Source organism: Hesperophylax consimilis, chromosome 4 (assembly GCF_061612785.1).
Source record: "Hesperophylax consimilis isolate HC1 chromosome 4, BYU_Hcon_1.0, whole genome shotgun sequence".
Taxonomy (NCBI): domain Eukaryota; kingdom Metazoa; phylum Arthropoda; class Insecta; order Trichoptera; family Limnephilidae; genus Hesperophylax; species Hesperophylax consimilis.
This window is the reverse complement of record NC_142839.1, coordinates 17,183,130-17,201,508: the sequence shown is the minus strand read 5'-3', so window position 1 is coordinate 17,201,508 and position 18,379 is coordinate 17,183,130. Positions and strand designations below refer to the sequence as shown.

General features: G+C 31.8%; 1 protein-coding gene across 2 annotated transcripts in view; it reads right to left on the bottom strand.

Annotated features, from left to right (window-relative positions):
* LOC149424299 (neural-cadherin-like) overlaps window positions 1–11,811 on the bottom strand; it is a 306,585-nt gene extending 294,774 nt beyond the window's left edge. For both annotated transcript variants that reach the window (XM_089651433.1, XM_089651434.1), the window contains exon 1: window positions 11,735–11,811. In XM_089651433.1, coding sequence (XP_089507559.1) covers window positions 11,735–11,786 — 52 coding nt within the window. In that variant the 5' untranslated portion in view covers window positions 11,787–11,811. The remainder of the gene's footprint in view (window positions 1–11,734) is intronic.
* Between the last annotated feature and the right edge of the window lie 6,568 nt (window positions 11,812–18,379).

Below are 18,379 nucleotides of genomic sequence, written 5' to 3'. Positions count from 1 at the left end.
AAAACATTAAAACTCCAACAGTAAATTCAACATTTGGACAAAGACACTACCAATACCATGCTATAAAAGCTTTCAACAGTCTAAAAATTGAAATTAAAATTGAGGAAAATAAAAATAAATTCACACACAAAATTACAAAATGGATTAAACAACAAAAAAGACAATATTACCAAAATGTCATAGCATAAAATAAAAATAAAACCTACACGTAACACACAAAACCAACATAAACACACATCACTCACAAACACACAAGATTATTTTCATTGTATTATTTTTTTAATTTTAAATGTATTATTATGTATTTTTATTTTTAATTTTAAATTTATTATTTTCTTTTCAAATTTACTATCTTCTCTTTAAATGTAATATGTAGATAAGATTTTCATATTATAAAATGAAGGCCTCAGCACGGGCAAGCCACCCAGTGAGGCCTACATTACTGGAAAACATAAATTGTAACAAAATAATGTACCAAATAAAAAATAAAAAAAAATAAAAAAAGAATTATTATTTTCTCAAATTGTATTACATATTTTTTTAATAACGTAAATTGAAAAATTGGAAACGTTTGCTATGTTATTTTTAATAAATCATATAAATTAAAGGCATTTTAAAAGTTTAGAGTAGTTAAGAGCCAGTTCATTTGGGAGAATGGTTCACTCTTAAGTCAGAACAAGAAAATGTGTTTATATATATTTAATATTTAAAAAATAAATTCTAGGAGTTCTTTTTTTTGTTTTTTCTAATAAAACGGATAGAATCCTTAAATAGTATAATACCTATGTTTAAAAAAACAACGGAAAAAACATATGATATATAGGTAAATATGACAACGGAGCAACATGTATGGAGTGGAATAAATTAATGTTTTTCATTTTCCCTGAACATGCTACCGATGCTAAAACAACTTCTTTCAAAATCAAGTTTATTGTTTCTTAAGCTTCTTTCTTACATATTTAGTCATAAATGCAAACAAAATAAATATCCTAACATTGTTTCCGAGTAATCAGTATTTCATTATAATAAGTAGTAGGCTTAAAATCATCAATGTCCTTAAAAAAATAGTACAGAATATTCTTACTTGCCAATTGAATTTAAACCCGAACAACTCGGCTTAATTGCAACCAACTGTGAAAATCATGCAATGTAAATTAACAACTTTTAAGTAAATAAAGTGGCGTGGCTACTTTGAAGGAACGAGTTGTAATTTGTTCGTAACTTAAGTTTTAAATTAACGTAATTCATGCTTTAAATATTTTCAAATATGTCACAAGCAGGTGTTCGTTGAACTCCATTGCGTTTATCATATGTTCTTATTGTAATATGATAAAAAAATTGAAAATAAACTAGGTAGGTTAATAGGAAGCGTGTTTTAAATTAAAAATAGGTTAAAAAAGATTCCTAATACAAATCTCGGGAACCTATATTCAAGAAATAACAAAATTGGACATATTTAAAAAAAAAAACTAAGCTCTGTTAACTAATCATTCGCAATCTTAGCTATGAAGCGAAATATATGTGTATATGAAGCATTCAAACATCTTGATGAGTGAGTTCCTAAAAATTTTCGCTACTTATTCAGTCTAATAACTAAACATTTGAGACTAAAGACGCAATTACAATAATCAGTTACGAAGCTTTGTAAAACCTGTTTTATAAAAATAAATAATAAGCCGCAATTATTTATTGGTTAAACCGTATTTTTTAACACGTTGGAAAAATTTAATAACAAAAAAAGTGTAGAGAAAAGAGTATTAAATCTCTTAAGAAACGGGGACAAAACAAATTGAATTATAAAATGCACTATTTTTCGATGGCTTAGAGTTAAAATATTGTATCTCTAATATCTATCTATAGTATCTATAATAGTATTGAGAAAACCGAAAAACGAAAATTTGCAAATCTTAAGACATTAGGTTTTGTGATAAAAAATAAGTTTTCAATTCTATATAGTAGTATCTGTAAATGATGTAAATACAATACAATACAAATACATTGAAGGCTTGCACTTTCGTTTATCACACAGATAATTATTTTTGCTGTACAAATATGTAGAAAATTGGTATTTTTGTGAACTCTTTGCTTTTTATATCCTCTTTTGTTTTCTATTTGTCATAAATATGAAACCTCTATCATATACTTTAATTATCCAACTAAAAAATTTCAATTTTTTAAAACATTTTTTATACAAATTATGATAATATTCATATATTGATGTATAATTATTTTAGAGAAATTCGCAGAAAAATATTTAAAATCACTATTTTACTATTTCTGTGGTTGAGTGGCATAATCCTAGGTTCTAGCCCTAGAGGTAGTGGTATCGAAACCAATTATAAATCAATGATTTTATCAGTCAACGTCATAATGTAGGTTACTAGACTCGCTTTGTCGTCAGGATCTTTGACCCTCGTACCTTGTATTTATCAGTCAACGTCATAATGTAGGTTACTAGACTCGCTTTGTCGTCAGGATCTTTGACCCTCGTACCTTGTATTTATCAGTCAACGTCATAATGTAGGTTACTAGACTCGCTTTGTCGTCAGGATCTTTGACCCTTGTACCTTGTATTTATCAGTCAACGTCATAATGTAGGTTACTAGACTCGCTTTGTCGTCAGGATCTTTGACCCTCGTACCTTGTATTTATCAGTCAACGACATAATGTAGGTTATTAAACTCGCTTAGTCGTCAGGATTTTTGACCTTCGTACCATTGACCTAATATAAATTTAATGTACCTACATTATCGTACTCCTGAACAACTTACCTACAATAATGTTTGCGTGTAAAAGCTTTCAAGACGTGAATAAATAAATAAATATTTAATGAAAGAATTAAAATAATTAAAATTCTCCGACTTAATAATATATTTATGTTCAAAATCGTAAATGGTAGTATAGGTAGCCCTAATTCACTTAAACCTCAATGAATTTCATGTACTTGCGCGAACTACTCGTTTCAAAATAATATTTAAATGTAGCTATACCAGGGTTGAGCATTGAAAATACTCACTTATACCCAAAGATATTAGAAGAACGAGATGTGCTATGCGCAGTTCGTACTGAGTGGAATTGTTTTGCCGAGTGTCGCCGGTTTTGTTCACCAATACTACTGCACACCTTCGCTTGCGCTAAGGTATCCGCACTAATACATAGAACAGATTTCTGTGCGTACACGTCCCGATACCGTTCAAAGTACCCTAATTAGGTAGTACTCCGGCTACGGTCCGGCGGCCAACATAGCATATCTCGTTCTTCTAATATCTTTGCTTATACCTAAATTACATGAAGTTAGTAATAGATAAGCAGATGTGGCGGATCTATTTAACTGCAAGAAGGCTATAATATCATATATTTCCAATAAATATTAATTAAACCTAGAAAGTCTACTTAGAAGTTTTGCGTCTACCTGCATCTCTTACTTTAATATCATTATAGAGTTTCTGATCATTTTATATTTTCTGATGTCATTGTATTTGATTTATTGTTTATGGTATATTTATACCGTTGTCATTAAATAAATAAATAAATAAATAAATCTATCCGCTCACAAAAACATTGCCTAGAAGACTTATAATATTTTTTAATATGTTCATAACTCTGGGATGGTAGGTTTAGGAGATGCTATATATATATCAACCCCAAAAAATATCGGCCATCTTAAGTACATTTCTAGTACTCAAGTCATTTAAATCATAGTTTTGTAAATTACCTACTTTCCGTTCGAAAATGGATCGAATTGTAGTTGATCGACTCCAAAACAATAAACAATGTACGAACTCTACGAGAGAAGCTGGAAACTGAATAAATCACATTGCTATTGCGAAGTAAAATAACTTGAGAATATCACACTTATTCGATCCGTAACGAGTTCCGTCTCACGGCATTATTTGTGTATGATCCCCGAAGGGATGGAAAGCGGAGACAAAAGAATAAAATGACAGATCAATGTGGGCGGGAAGACTTTGTTTGATTGATTGTATTATAAAGACAACGACAATTCTAAATTTAATTGTCGGTTGGGGGAAGATTAATAAATGATTTGAGGTTTACACCAATAGTAGTCAGTCGTAAACCAATTTAAACGGATTTTATAATTCACGATTTGTAGGCAGGAATACTCATAACAACCTACTTAGAACTATTTTAAAACATCTTAATCCTGCTTGATTATATGCGCATTACATTAATTTTTAAAAAATTGAATCGAATATAGTTTAATTGCCGGGAGTCCGAAGAACTACGGCACCCCCTACGTGAGAAGTGTTGTGCAACTCCTTGTCCTTTAGATCTGCTTAATAAACATGGTTAAAGTATTTCATCTATCTTCCGATTCCTGATAGTAATGACTCGGTATCAGCTTATTACTAAGAACACCCCAAATGAGGGGCCAATGTACTTACTTCAATTATTTAATTTTTTATTTTTACTTTAGCTTCATATCATTTTTGGAGATACTGTTTGGAAGATCTATTGAGGAAATGGAGGAGAGGAGGCTCTAGGTAGGAAAAGGCATGAGGGGTGGGTTAGAATCTGAGAGTCAGTATATCCGGGAGTGATGGAGTGTAAGGCGATGGGTCGAGAGTGTGCGGTTGGAGAGGTGAAAGGGTCTCTCTCAATCGGTCTCTTCAATTCCGGCCCACCACGCAATTGGTAGGCAGACGCCTTCGTCGCCAAGACCTGGACAAACCTCACGCCATGAACCCGGGCATCCCTGGTAAGTTACCAAATCTAATGAACCACTGGTGGTGATCTATGACTGGCAAAGGTATTGGTTATCCAATTATTGGTTCTCGGAGCGGCGATACCCTATGATCAGAGGCGGACCCGTACCTGCCTCCCAAAATGAGTTTATTTGTTAAATTATGATATTTTTTGCATATATCCGTTTTGGATCCGCAACATATGGGAATCCGTAATATATCAAAAGAAAATGCATTAGCAAATAATAATTATTGAAATAAATTTAATACATACACAATATGCGAATATTATTTAGTTCAGTTAGTGGACTCAGAAGTTTAGTGGTGTCATCCGCAGATAGTTTTTGCTCGTGACTGTCCTCGCCCTATAGTAAAGTCTCTGAAGAGTTCGAACTCCCTATCCTTGTCCTTTATAATATAATGACGGAGAGCAAGAACTGCACCTCGATTTGTTCAAGCTGGTATCGTATCTTCACATTGCTGAAATTCTCCAATCGGCTGCTAGTGTTCTTCAGGCGTATTATTATTATTAAAAATACTAATTTCGGTTGTGATTCTGTCAGTAACATCGGATCGATGAAGATTCGCCTCAAATATACTCTTCTGTTATTTTGATTCCTGACATGCCCCGTCGCAAGTACCTATCTGATTCACTTGATCTTGCCATGTCTTCGATAATATAATGTATTTTGCTAGCTCCGTATTGTATTCTGTCATTCAAGATGATCATCATATTATGTACGTCTGATATAATAACATTTAATTTTTTTCTTCTGTTTGATACTGAGATTTCATACCGTACTGTCAATATTTGATTAATATATTCAGGAGGCAATGGAATTTTCCTCATGACTTCACCTTTGAGTATCATATTTAAATGAATATTTAAACGAGGAGAGATTCGATGGATCTAGGGAGTAAATTATATTTCTGAAATAATAAAATTCTTTAATTTATGTAATGGTATGTTGAGATTTTTGCGTACGTTTTTCTTTTGTTCTTACGTTTTTTGCTGGTAATCTCTATATGCGAACACAAGCTATCATTATTTTGGCACCTTTATTTGTCTCCATTAAGTTACATTTAAAATAGGTCGACAAAATTTTTGATTAAAAAGTCACAACCTACATTGATAAAAAATCTTTACGGGGGCGCGGGCGGGTAGCGAATTGAAAATATGTTATGTGAACGATTTTTTTTATTAGGAAAGGAATGCTTCCAAACATCTTAGTTAAACCATCAAAGAAAATCAAATAACACTGAAACGTTACCAAATTACATTACTTTTTTGGTGGTAAAAGATCAAAGTCGTTTCTGGAATATACAATATGGTCTCTAGTTACAAATAGGTAGAAAGTTTAGCTTGCTTTACCGAATTCAATTATTTTTTTCTTTCAAATATTAACTCACATATTCCAATTACGTTTGAAATAAATAAGCGTACCTTATTTAAATGCGGAAAAAAGCAAATGACAAAGGGCAGGATACATCACTCGCTGGAGAGATAGCCGATGGACATTTGACATATCTCGTTATTCGAGAGGAAACCAAAGGGTTCAAAACCACCCTAAACCTTCTGAATCGACAGTACAGTAAAATGTGGAAACATATGTTACAGTATAACAGAGAAGAGAAAAAAAACAGTTGGAGATCGTCTTTAATAGTGGACATAATTCTTTGATAAATTGATCATGCTTGTTTTGAATTACAAAATATTCAATGTACTCGTACCTACGTGGCTAACAATTTTAATTTCTTTAACACAATATTAATGATGCTCAAACGACAGATGTAAAACAGAAAAGCTCCGTCCAGTGATCTAATTCAACCATATTAACTTGCGTCATTTTAAACTGTATCATACTTCGACTGAGAGATACCAACCTAATCTTCATTTCTGAACGATTTTTTTTAGCTGGCATCTTTATGTAAATCTTTCGTTTGATAGTCGTTAATATTTTCTTCAATGATTAAATATTAAAATTTGCTGTTTTACTCATTAAGTTATTCTACTACAAAAATATTTTAATTCGTTTAATAATTTTCTACTGCAAAAGTGTTGAAAAGAGCACATACATATAAAAACTATTTAATTGACTTTACATCCTTATGTACCACAACAATAACCTCACTGGGATGCCACTTCTTATTAGTTCATTATTTCGGAGAGAAGTCGAGAAGTGGACGACAAAGTTCCATAACACTTGGTGCCTAAAGACTTAACCCCCTTTCTACAAGTGGAGATTCCACAATAATAACTTTTGGCAGATTATTGTAATCCAGAAACTTTGTTCAAAGTGCAGTAAAAGAAAGCTTTTGTCATCTTTAATTATTCGCCCTGAAAATATAAATATACAATATTTCGAAGACATTTTTTTGCGTCTGCATGTCAGTTAAAAAGGCAATTTTAATTAAGTGAGGTTAAATTCAATCAAAGGGTAATATTTCGTAAAGTGTGGTTAAAGAAATTTGCAAATTATTTAATTAAAGTGAACTTAATTAAAGCAAGCGTTTTTTCCCAATCACAAATTGAATCCATGATTGGAAGATAAAAATTGTAATTCAACTAAATTAGTGAATAAATTTGACTTAAGCGGATCATCCACTTTTGTGAAGTAAACATTGCAACCAATCTTACTTCAAATGTCTTAAGAAGGCGCCTTGAAGTCTGCCTTTAGTGTTTGACAGATATTGAAACAGTTTTGTAGCAAAACTGATCTATAAAAAATGAATGACATCTTCCGAAATTTAAGATTCTCGTCGAAATCTTGAAAACTGTTTTTTTTTTATTTTTTATAAATTATCATAAATTGTATTTTGGAAAAGTAAAGGATTTCACCCTTTCTAAGTTTTTTCGGATTCTGTAACGATCATATATAAAGTAATACCTACTATTCAGGTCAAGTTCTAGGTTGGCACTTTTCATTTAGTTCTAGGGAACTACTGCTACTTACCGTTCTTTGAGAACTTGCCGTCTCGGCAACCTAAATAAAGATTCAGGCATTTTATTTAGAGATTACTCAGGCATGGCAGCAGCCTAAGTTCTTTTTTATTCAGCAAATTGAGTAAAATGTTAGGTTTATTCCGGAGGAGAGTTTACGATAAGTACTTATTATAAACCACACACATGCATAATACATACACACATACATACACACTCACACACACAAACACACTCACACACAATACATAATATATTTTCTAAATAGTCACGGGCGCACAACAATCAACGGTGGATCCCTTTTATCGAGATAACTTACCAACCATTACACTATTTCTTCCCAGGGGTAGGCGGAGAAGATAGACCGCCACACAATTCTTGTCTTGGCAAACACTCTTGACTTTATTCAGATTCAATCGTTTTTTCATTCATTATCTTCTGGTACGTTTTCCAACTTTTGACTTAATTTGGTAGGTACATGCCTCTGCTATTTTATAGGATGGCTCATGTGAGTCAAAACTCTTTGGCGATGTTTATATTGTACCCATTCTCATTAATATGTACCCCAAGAGAATATTTGAAAAAGACTTAAGACAGTCAGACTCGTACCTTATTAAAAAAAGTATTCTGTGGCCTGAAAGCTTGAACTGGAGATTCTAGCCAAATAAAAAATGTTCTTTCAGTCTTCGTTATCTATCTTTTATCATCAAACAAGGTAAACCATGTATATTCCATTTTGGTCCAAATATGGTTTATTATTAATAAACAGCCTAAAATGATAAGATATCTCAGCCTCATTATCAATAAAAATTTGAAATAAAAAAAAGTATTTTCTTTGTTTCTCAATGTGCTTTTCGCTTTTTTAATGTAAAAATATTCTATGGCATCCCCAATAGAAGTATGTTGTGAAGGTAAAAGAAGTGAGTAGGGGAATGAAATGGGTAATAAGAAGGTGAGAGAACACCCGGCTATTCAGATCTGGTCACCAAATACGGCGAAATCTATTTTAAGCAACGTTTCAGTTCTGAATGGTTGTCTTTTTTTATAAAATTTTGCTCTTATAAAAAATGGTGGTCTTTTTCAAAATATTTTTTTAGTGAAATTAATTGCCAAACAACAGAAATTTATTAACAATAAAATTTACTTGTGCATTCCAGGATTTGATCTCGCATCCCTCGGATTCGTTGTCAAGAGATTTACCACTCGACCACCTTTACCTCCCGAAAATTTGATTTTGATACATATGTAATCGAATCAAGGGATGTGGGCTATAAATCTAGAAACATTATTTATATGACTACTACTGCAAATCGCATACATGCACAGCGACGTACCCCCATTGCTTCTACCTATACACCAAACGCATAGCCATCGTTTACTCCACAGTGACAGTCGACACGCTTTCATGCCATATCTCGTAAAATACTGGTTATATACGAACAGATACCTACGCTTTTCAATAAGCATAACTTTAGGGGAAAAGGTAATGAGCACATTTAGCTAATTACGAATGCATATTGGTGTATTTGCGGGTATTTCTGTTGCCAAGAGTCAGCGATGGGATCACACAATTTAATTGTAATTATTATTCAGAAATACAAGCCCACACAGCTTTCAACCTAAGTTTGCTAAGCTTTGAACAATGCGCTCTATGCAGTCTGGATTCGAAACAGCCATGAGTGGCCACTATTAGTTAATATTTGTGTTATATTATTAAACAACAGTTTTGTAAACCTTCGAATTTCACACATACGCCTTAAAGGTAAACCTAACGTACGTTATAATCTACGTTTTCATAGATGGTGTAAATTTAATAATTATTTAACATTGTTTTATGATTCAATCCAATTTTGTATTTACTTGCGTTTCTTGAAGGGATTAAGTTATTAAACAGACAAAACTATTTATTCATATTCATTTTGTGTATGTATGGGCGCAAACAAATAACTCGTCAATATTTTAAAGCATAATTTGATAAAAATATATTTTCATAAAATAATTTAATTTACGTAGATTATAACGCACGTTAGGTTTTTACCATAATTGCTATTATATTATTTTTTTAATTATATCTGTAAACCATAGTTTTTTTTAAAATTTTTTTTTGAATATTTACCTTTTTTAAAAGATTTTATAATATTTGTACCATTTGGCTTCGTCGAAGAATTTTGTTTTTTCTCTTTGTATATTTTAACTGTTATTCAAAATAATTGAGAAAAAATTGATAAAAAATATGACTTCTTGTCAAAATGGATAATTCTGGATATTTAGAATCTCATCGGTCGCTGGATAAAATTACAAATTTTAGAGAAGAAAATCTGTTCCAAATTTTATCACGCTACATCTCAAAGTAGTCGCTACTTCACATAGCAGTGCTTTCGCTGGTTCATATATCAGAGATCTAGCTTTTATTTCGGACGACAGATTATCTGATGAATGGTTATTGGTAACTTTCTGGTGATAATTGCTTATTTGATACAGCTGGCCGATTTTAATCGTTTCTTCCTTTCAGGTCCGCACATCATTTATATTACTGGATATGTATTGCGTGCGAGTGAATAATCTTCATTTGTGAAAAAAGGATATGGCCATATTGTCTTAAAACGAATAGCCAAGAAAAGCGATATATCCTGAGTTCGCGATCTTTTTTTTCGGTCCCTACGTCTGCAGTGAGAAATAGGGATTAAGCGGGTATTCTACCCCAAAAATAAGCCCCAACCCATTTTCCTATTCTACGCTAAGCGCCGGTCATTGTTATCAAGCTTTCCCAAGAGATTTTAAACGTAAATGGAGAAGATTTTTTTCTGCACAGACATTGATTTTTCAAGGCAAATAAAAATAACTAAAAGCAGTTTATCGTTCAAACGTGTTTGAATATGAAGATATTCGTATTGCAAGGCGATATCTCTACCCGGGAGCAATAGAAGCTATTAAATTGCTCCCGCGTAGAGATGAATTTGAGTGAACCTGTTTATCATGAATTTAAAAATAGAGAACAAAAAAACTTTAAACTTGTGTTAACCTCTCAGTTCAATACTGTCTCTACTTACTAGGTCTATCATTGGTATACAACAAAAACTGAAAACAACTGTTTTATATTGATTTAAATAAATAATAATCAAAATTCACATGTCGAATATTCAAAATGGCGACGGTCATTGATTTGATCGTCAGTCAATTAAGACGAAGTTTGAACATCCAAACGAGTTAACAAGTTAAAGAGAAAATTTTCAAAATTAAAACCAAAAAACCCTTTCGTAAAACAACACTTTATTTCGCTTGGTAATGTAGGCTTGAGAAAAATAAAAGAGAATATAATTTCTCGAATATGGGGCATCTGCCTAACTGAGAAAAAAATGAGAATTCCAACTATTTGGAAACTTTTTTTCCCTTCAATTGTTAAATTACGTCTATCACAACGTAATATGGACAACATTAATTCTTTCCAGTGACCAAAACCTTCGCCCAAAAATATTTTTTTTCGAAAACACCGCTTAAAAATTAAAGATGTCAATACAAACATTTTTTTGGGTATAATAATATGCATTTTTGTGTTTGCTTTGAAAACTATCAAGTTTTCTATAATGTGGTTTATTTTATAAAAACTCTTCTTTTTTACTTTGAAGGTAAAGTTTTACAACAAGAAGGATTATTATTATTCTTATTTCAGAAGACCATCGTAATGTTTCACCATTCTTGAGTGATAAAATGAGGGGACAATTTCCTACGCAGGTCTTAAAATCACTAAAATTAAGTCCAGTATGATTTCACCCTCAAGCTTGTAATGCAAAAACTTGTTCGTTTATAATCTATGTCAGTTTTTAACGCATCAAACAGTGAATTTGTGTATCCCATATTTAACGCCATTCCGCGAAAATTGTTCTTAAAGCGCTACCAACAAATTGTTATTTAATTATATTTTTTACAAAACCTCACCTTACTTGAAATATTTTCGCAAAGTAATTATATTTTCAGGCTTATTACAACTTTTTTAATAAAACCAATAAATTTAAAATTTATGCCAATTAATACAAGTTTGTGCCAATAAGTACAAGTTTATGCCATAATAATAAATCATGTGTCTCACCCAGGTATGTACTGTTGGTTAGTACCCAAAATATCTTAAGTGGATCCACCATCGCCACAGCGGTAAGTCCCGGAAATAACTGTCATTACACGTCACACACGCGATGAGGAAAAATATCAAGTGTCAACTTGTCACAACTGCCAAAAGTCACTCTACTATAAGAAACTAAATAATAAATTGCGAAAAACTTTTCCGCGAAACTTCAAAATTCGATTCTGGCAAAAAAAAACAAAGCTGAATTAAAGTTTAATCAGAATTGATCAATTTTCATAAAATGTTTTATGGTGATGGCAAACTTTTTAGTATTATTTTGGTGTTTGATACAGTTTTCGGCAATTTCATCCACGGAGCGCAGGAGCGCGGAGGAGGTTGTGTTACCGAGCAGTGTACGAACAGTAACTGATAAAGTGTATCGGGAAACGTCTCGGTGCGCAGGCGCCTACTCTCGGCCCCTGGACCTTTCAAAACTAATTCGAAATGAATCTAGTTTTCTGATAAATTCAAGTGGAAATTTAACCGTGTGAAATTTCGATTTCGTCAAGAAAGGGTGTCAAGATTAATGAATTAACGTCTGAGAAAACTTTTCCATCAAATCTCGCGCAATAATCGCTGTATTCTTCTCAGTAATTGCTTAAATACCTACGCTAAATATTACCGGATTTACAATTTAAGAAAATTTGTACACAATTGATCAAATAATACATATCAATCAAAATAAATAGTGATTGAGGACCAAGGGTTTAAAGGCTTTGTGCTGTTGGATCGTTTCCTTTTGTACTATATTTTTATTAAAAAAGGATCTCTCTCTCTCTGGTTTCAATTCTGGGATTGGTTTGCAGCAATTTCATCTAATCTCCTCTTCCATTCTTCCATGTCTTGTGCGGCTCTTTTGACTTCTGCATATGATGAGCAGCGCACGTCCACCAGCAGGTCCTCCAGGTACTCTCGGCGCGGGCGTCCCCTAGAGTTGGTCCCCTCGGTTATACCCTCCATTATGACATGCAAGAGGCCTTCTTGTCGTATGACATGGCCGATCCATCTTGCACGCCTTTCGGAGAAGGTCCTGAGCAGGTGCCTTCCTCCTTCGATTCTTTGGAGAACCTCCTCATTTGTAATATGGTCTCTTCAGGAAATTCCTAACAGTCAACTATAGGACCACATCTCAAAAGCCTCTAGTCTCCGTTTATCTCTTTCGGATAGGCACCATGTTTCGCAGCCGTACATCAAGATACTCCATACATAGGTCTTGATGAGGAGTATTCTTAGTTTTAGGTCTATATTATTCGATTCTATTATTACAAAAGGATATGAAATGATAAATTGAGTACCTAAGAAACAGAATGTTTGGTATACCAACCCTTTTTGATAACATTTTCCTAAATGAAGTTTCTTTATGATTTTCTCAGAAAATCGTAACGTTCTTAATAATCACACGTAATCTTTGCTACGAAAAACGCACATAGGTGATTAATCTTCAGATCCGCGCTTATAAGTTAAGTAAAATCTGCAAGCGTGTTTCACAAGCGTATTTCACAAGACTCAAGTAATTGAATTTTTGAAAAGAATTTATTTACCTGTCAAAAAAATTCTCTTAATACTGTGTTCATTCCCAGTTAAAGACTTCTGATACCAAAGTGTGCCAATACCGTACTCGCTTTCCAAAAATAAAATTTAATCAAAAACTTTATTGAATCCGAGTGGTTTAACCGACGAAATAGCTCCCAATGCAAAGCTTTGTATGTTAATCGGTATAACTTCTCGCCACTTTGCAGTACCTACGCTGGGGAACACCAGATATCTTTCACTGGAGGGACTTTCATACGGTGAGAACTTCCTTTCCCGAAACCTTATTATTACGCCGGCAGACTCTGCTTTCCGAAATAAGATATCAAGCCCTTAAATCTGTTGAACTAAACTAATATCAATAACAATTTCTGTTATATTTAACAGATAGTTGACCAATTATTATAATTCAAATGTGAATTAATGAAAATCTTCCATCAATGTACATAATATAGACACATATCCTTGCTAATTTTCATTATCGTAGTAATAATAATAATCTTGGATATTTTTTATAATCACAATAATCTTTGCTAATTTTCATTATAATAATATAACACTTAAAAAATAAATGTAATAAATTTAATTATGGAAAATATTTATTTTAAAGATAACATATAAATAGCTTTTAATGTCAAAACATTAAAAAATGTTTCTCTCGATGAAACCTTTATTAAAGTTTACTATAAATATGCGTTTTTGAATCAACCTAATTTCGTCAAAAGGAAAAAATATTCTTCAAGAAAAGCATAATTTAATTTTTTTATTAATAAAAATTATTTATAAATAAAATGTATTTTTGTGTCTTTGTCAGATATTTACTTAACAATAACCAATTCCGACCTCTATCAATAATAAACAGACCACTGGAGTGTTTCTTACATCAATGCGAAAGTTCGATAATAAGGATAACAATAGATGATTAATTGATCTAGCATTGTGCTCATTACTGTGTAGCATAACCTGCCGTTGATCTTAAGGGATTCAATAATTTTACTATACAAGAGGGAATTAGTTATGTAGAGCATGACTATCCTTTTCCGCTAAACGAAAAGAGAGTAAAGTGAAAGAAAATACGCATTTCTATTCAAAAATATTTTATTATGTTGGTGTGTACTTGCCTTGAGACTTAGAGTTAAAATATTGGTCATCCATTAATCAGAATATTGAGTAAAGAGAAAGTTCGCAAACCTTCTAAAACTAGACTTAGTAACATAAAATTGAGTTTTAAGTTCCACATTAACAACAGATATAGTATGTGTATCTGATGTAAATGCAATATTTTGGCATGGAATTTCAATAAGCTTAGATCAATATACTAGGAGATACAATAAAAAAATATTGTATAAAAATATTGTATATGCAGGAAATATTGTATATGCAGGATATATAATTTTTTATGTATCTTTGTGACGGTTAGTTTAGGAGATGCAATATTTTATACAAAAAAAATATAGATTTTATTTGATACAATTCAGATCTCATTTTTGACAAAGGTGATACAAAATTTTTGTTCTAAGATATCGATTTGTTTGACAATAAATAAAAACGTCGCGTCGCAACGCTGCCCGACGTTGGAATTTCTCATGCAACTAATTTTGGAATGCTTCCGAGATATCTTAAATGTGCTGTAATATTCTGTTTCTTCCTTTTTTATTTGTGGTATAAACTAATACCATTTTAGAAAAAGATAAAATAGTTGTAAATTTAATTTACATTGATGTTTTTAAACAATAGTATTTTTCAAACTTGAATCATTTTGTCGAAAAAGCATTCAAGAAAAATTTTATACCAAACAAAAAAAAAACAAATTCCATTTGTTTAAGGAATTTTTTAGGAAATTTTCACGTAATTTTTCATGTTGTTTATACAAATAAAAATAAGTAATAATTTATAAAGTAATGGTAATTCTCAAGAAAATAACAAAAATATGTCATTATTTTTTCGCACATAACATATATAAACTTAAATGATTTTTTTAATGTAATTTAATAATAACACACAATTCAAACAAGCATAACAATATGCTAATACCAATTTAGAGGAATTATGCATTAATGTAATATTACCTATTTGATTACTCATTTCTTTTAAATTAACAAAAAAAAAAACTTTTTTTTTTAAATTTGCAATACAGTCCTAATTGAGATGCTATAACCAATCGCCAGAGTAAAAAAATGTCATGCGATATAGATTTGATCTTATTTTCGCCAGCGTTGTTTATGGGAATAAAAAGTCAATGTCGGAAGTTTTACTAATTAAATTACTAATCAACTTTAAAAAAAACATAATAGTATAATGGTTTTAACTAAAATCTAGACACAGGATCAAGATTGCGTCATTGTTAGTAATTGCACTTGAGTTACATGCTGATGCAATCCTTTTAAATAACTTATTTATTCAATCATGTAAGTGAGTCTGTATTCCTGATAATTTCAAGTTTTTTTTTGGTAATTTACTATTATTTACCCATCAAATTTTTGGTACTAAAGTCATTTTTTCTATAAACGATGTTCCTCTAAACTTATGCTTTTATCCTTGTCATGTTCCACATCAAAACTATATAAATAAAAGACACATAAACTTAAACGACCTATTTTAAAAATACGTTTCTTTTTCATTTTGCTTTTAATCGTCCTTGTTCAAATATCTAAAAGTCAATTACGTTCTTCAATTAAAAAGCTGATCGCAGTTGACTTCATTTAAAAATTTATTAAAAGATTGCTAGAGATTTAAATTGAACACGGTAAGTACCTATATTGCGCCCTTAAATGAGACCATCGTGATTTTACCAAATCTTTTCTTCTGCCGCATTTCGTATAATTTATTTTCCTCTGATTAATACTTTTTATGAGCCGCCCTTTTAAAAGATCGGACGTTACAAACAGTTTTCATAATTATCGCGTATTATCGCTTAATTTTTTCTCACAAAAAACTTGATTAATTAAAATTTACCCACTCGTGGAACTTTTTTTTTAAATTTCCTATTTGTATCCGTTCGTTTGTACAAATATTGTTTTGAAATTTCTATTTTCTTTACAGCTTCCTTAACAAGTTTATTCGCTGGTTTGTACAATTTTAATTTCATTAGTACTTGCAATATTGAGATTCCCCATTGAGTAGACACAGTGCCAATTTATTGACTTTTTTGGATAAAAAGTTAACACGGTACAACACATCGGCCCGGCAGAATGGCGCATCAGAAAGAAACATGATTGATGAAATTTTAGAACAACCATTGTTGCCTTTAATATGCGAATACATCAAAGTCACCACTACTATCATGCTGTTCAGTTCAGCTGGCACAAAACGGCCGGACTGGACTGTCAGCCATTTTTCGAGTGGATAATTTCAATTATTATAGTAATTTTTAGTATTAGATACGTTATTGTAGCTCACATGTAGACGGAAGCATGTAACAATATTTGGAAATCGGTATTTAAAGGGGTACAGTCTGTATTCTTTTTTACATTATTGCGAATGCTGGGTGGAAGGGTATTTATAAAAAGAAATAAAATTTTCCTACATTTTTCTGATATTTCTCTTTTCCCTCTTTTTCCTCAACTAGATCTATGAAATATTCCCTAGACATTACTGCTCCTTATCAACCTGGTCCACAATTTTTTTACTAAGAAAAAAAAACGTTTTTTTAGTTTTTAAAAACCGTACATCAAAATCGTTTTTTTTTGTCAAAATCTGAAGTCGATACCTTTGGTAAAGCTCCATAATATGTTCCACATGTCGAAGATCATTACATAAATATCGACGCGAAACAAAAATAGTTACTTTGACCTTGGTATTCCAAATACAAAATTTAATTTCAAAAGTGTGGTTCACAAAACACACAAACTGGTTTTCTGTTGAGAAAACATGTTATTTCTTGAAAACCGACCATTTGTTACTTTTTAACTTTATTTCACGGTTTTCTGTTCTGGAAATGTCTCAGGAGACTAACCCACGTAATGTTTACTTACCAATCAATTTAAGAATTTAAAAAAGTACTTTCCATTTAAAAATAATGCTATCGACTATATTTTTGTTCAATTACCTTTGTTGCCGGCAATTCGAGCACTTATTTTGAAATGCAATAAAATAATTTCCACCTCACGAGACAATGTCTGTTTTGGGACGGGTAACTGAATTTTACATGTCATTTAAAAAAAATTAATATAAGTATATATTCTTTGTAACACGTGGACATTCGCTTTTTTACAAAAACAGTATTTTTACTTTACTCGCCGAGAGCTAAATGATTATATGAAATATGAGCCAAGATTCGAGTATAGTGTAAGAAAAACTAGTATTAATTATTGTGTGAGAAAAAGTGGCAAAATGGGCTGTTTTCACTGTCTTGCCAGCTCAACTCTGTAAACGTAGGCGGAGGTTTGCTTGATTTGCGGGCGTAGGAATTTCCCGCGCGGAAACGCGAGTTAAATTGACCGTCGGCGGACGAAACAGGGAAGAAAAGGCAGTATTATAATACGGGGTGGGGGAGTCGACGCCAAATATTTGCCTGAAGGCTGTCAACATTTCTACACGTACACATTATTATGTGTTCGAGACTGTACATGGAGCGGATTGTTCAGCAGAATAAATTTCGTGATCATTTGAACGTGGTGTTATTTTGAATATGATTGAAAACTATAACAGAACGTTAAAAGCAAGTGAATGCATAAAGAGTTTCAATAATAAAAAATATGTCCATTGTTTTCCAACTCACTCTTATTTTTAATATAATTGTATACACCACAGAAACCATTCGTAACATAATACTGCCTTCACCATCATTTAGGTAGTTTATTCTGGAAATAACTACAAAATCAAAGAAATACGCTTTAATTTATAAAAATATTACATATATACACACATTTATATTTTTTAAAGAAAGACAAACATTTCCGAATTACGAATAACCTGACAATATTTGAAAATCTCTTACTACCATCACAGTAAGCGGATAATGTTGCTTGTGTTGTGATGGAGGACTTAGCCAGCTGAGGAATGTAACACACTACGCCTGGGTAGGACCCAAACGCGATTTCAACGCCACAGACAGGTCAATAATATATAATAATGTTGTTA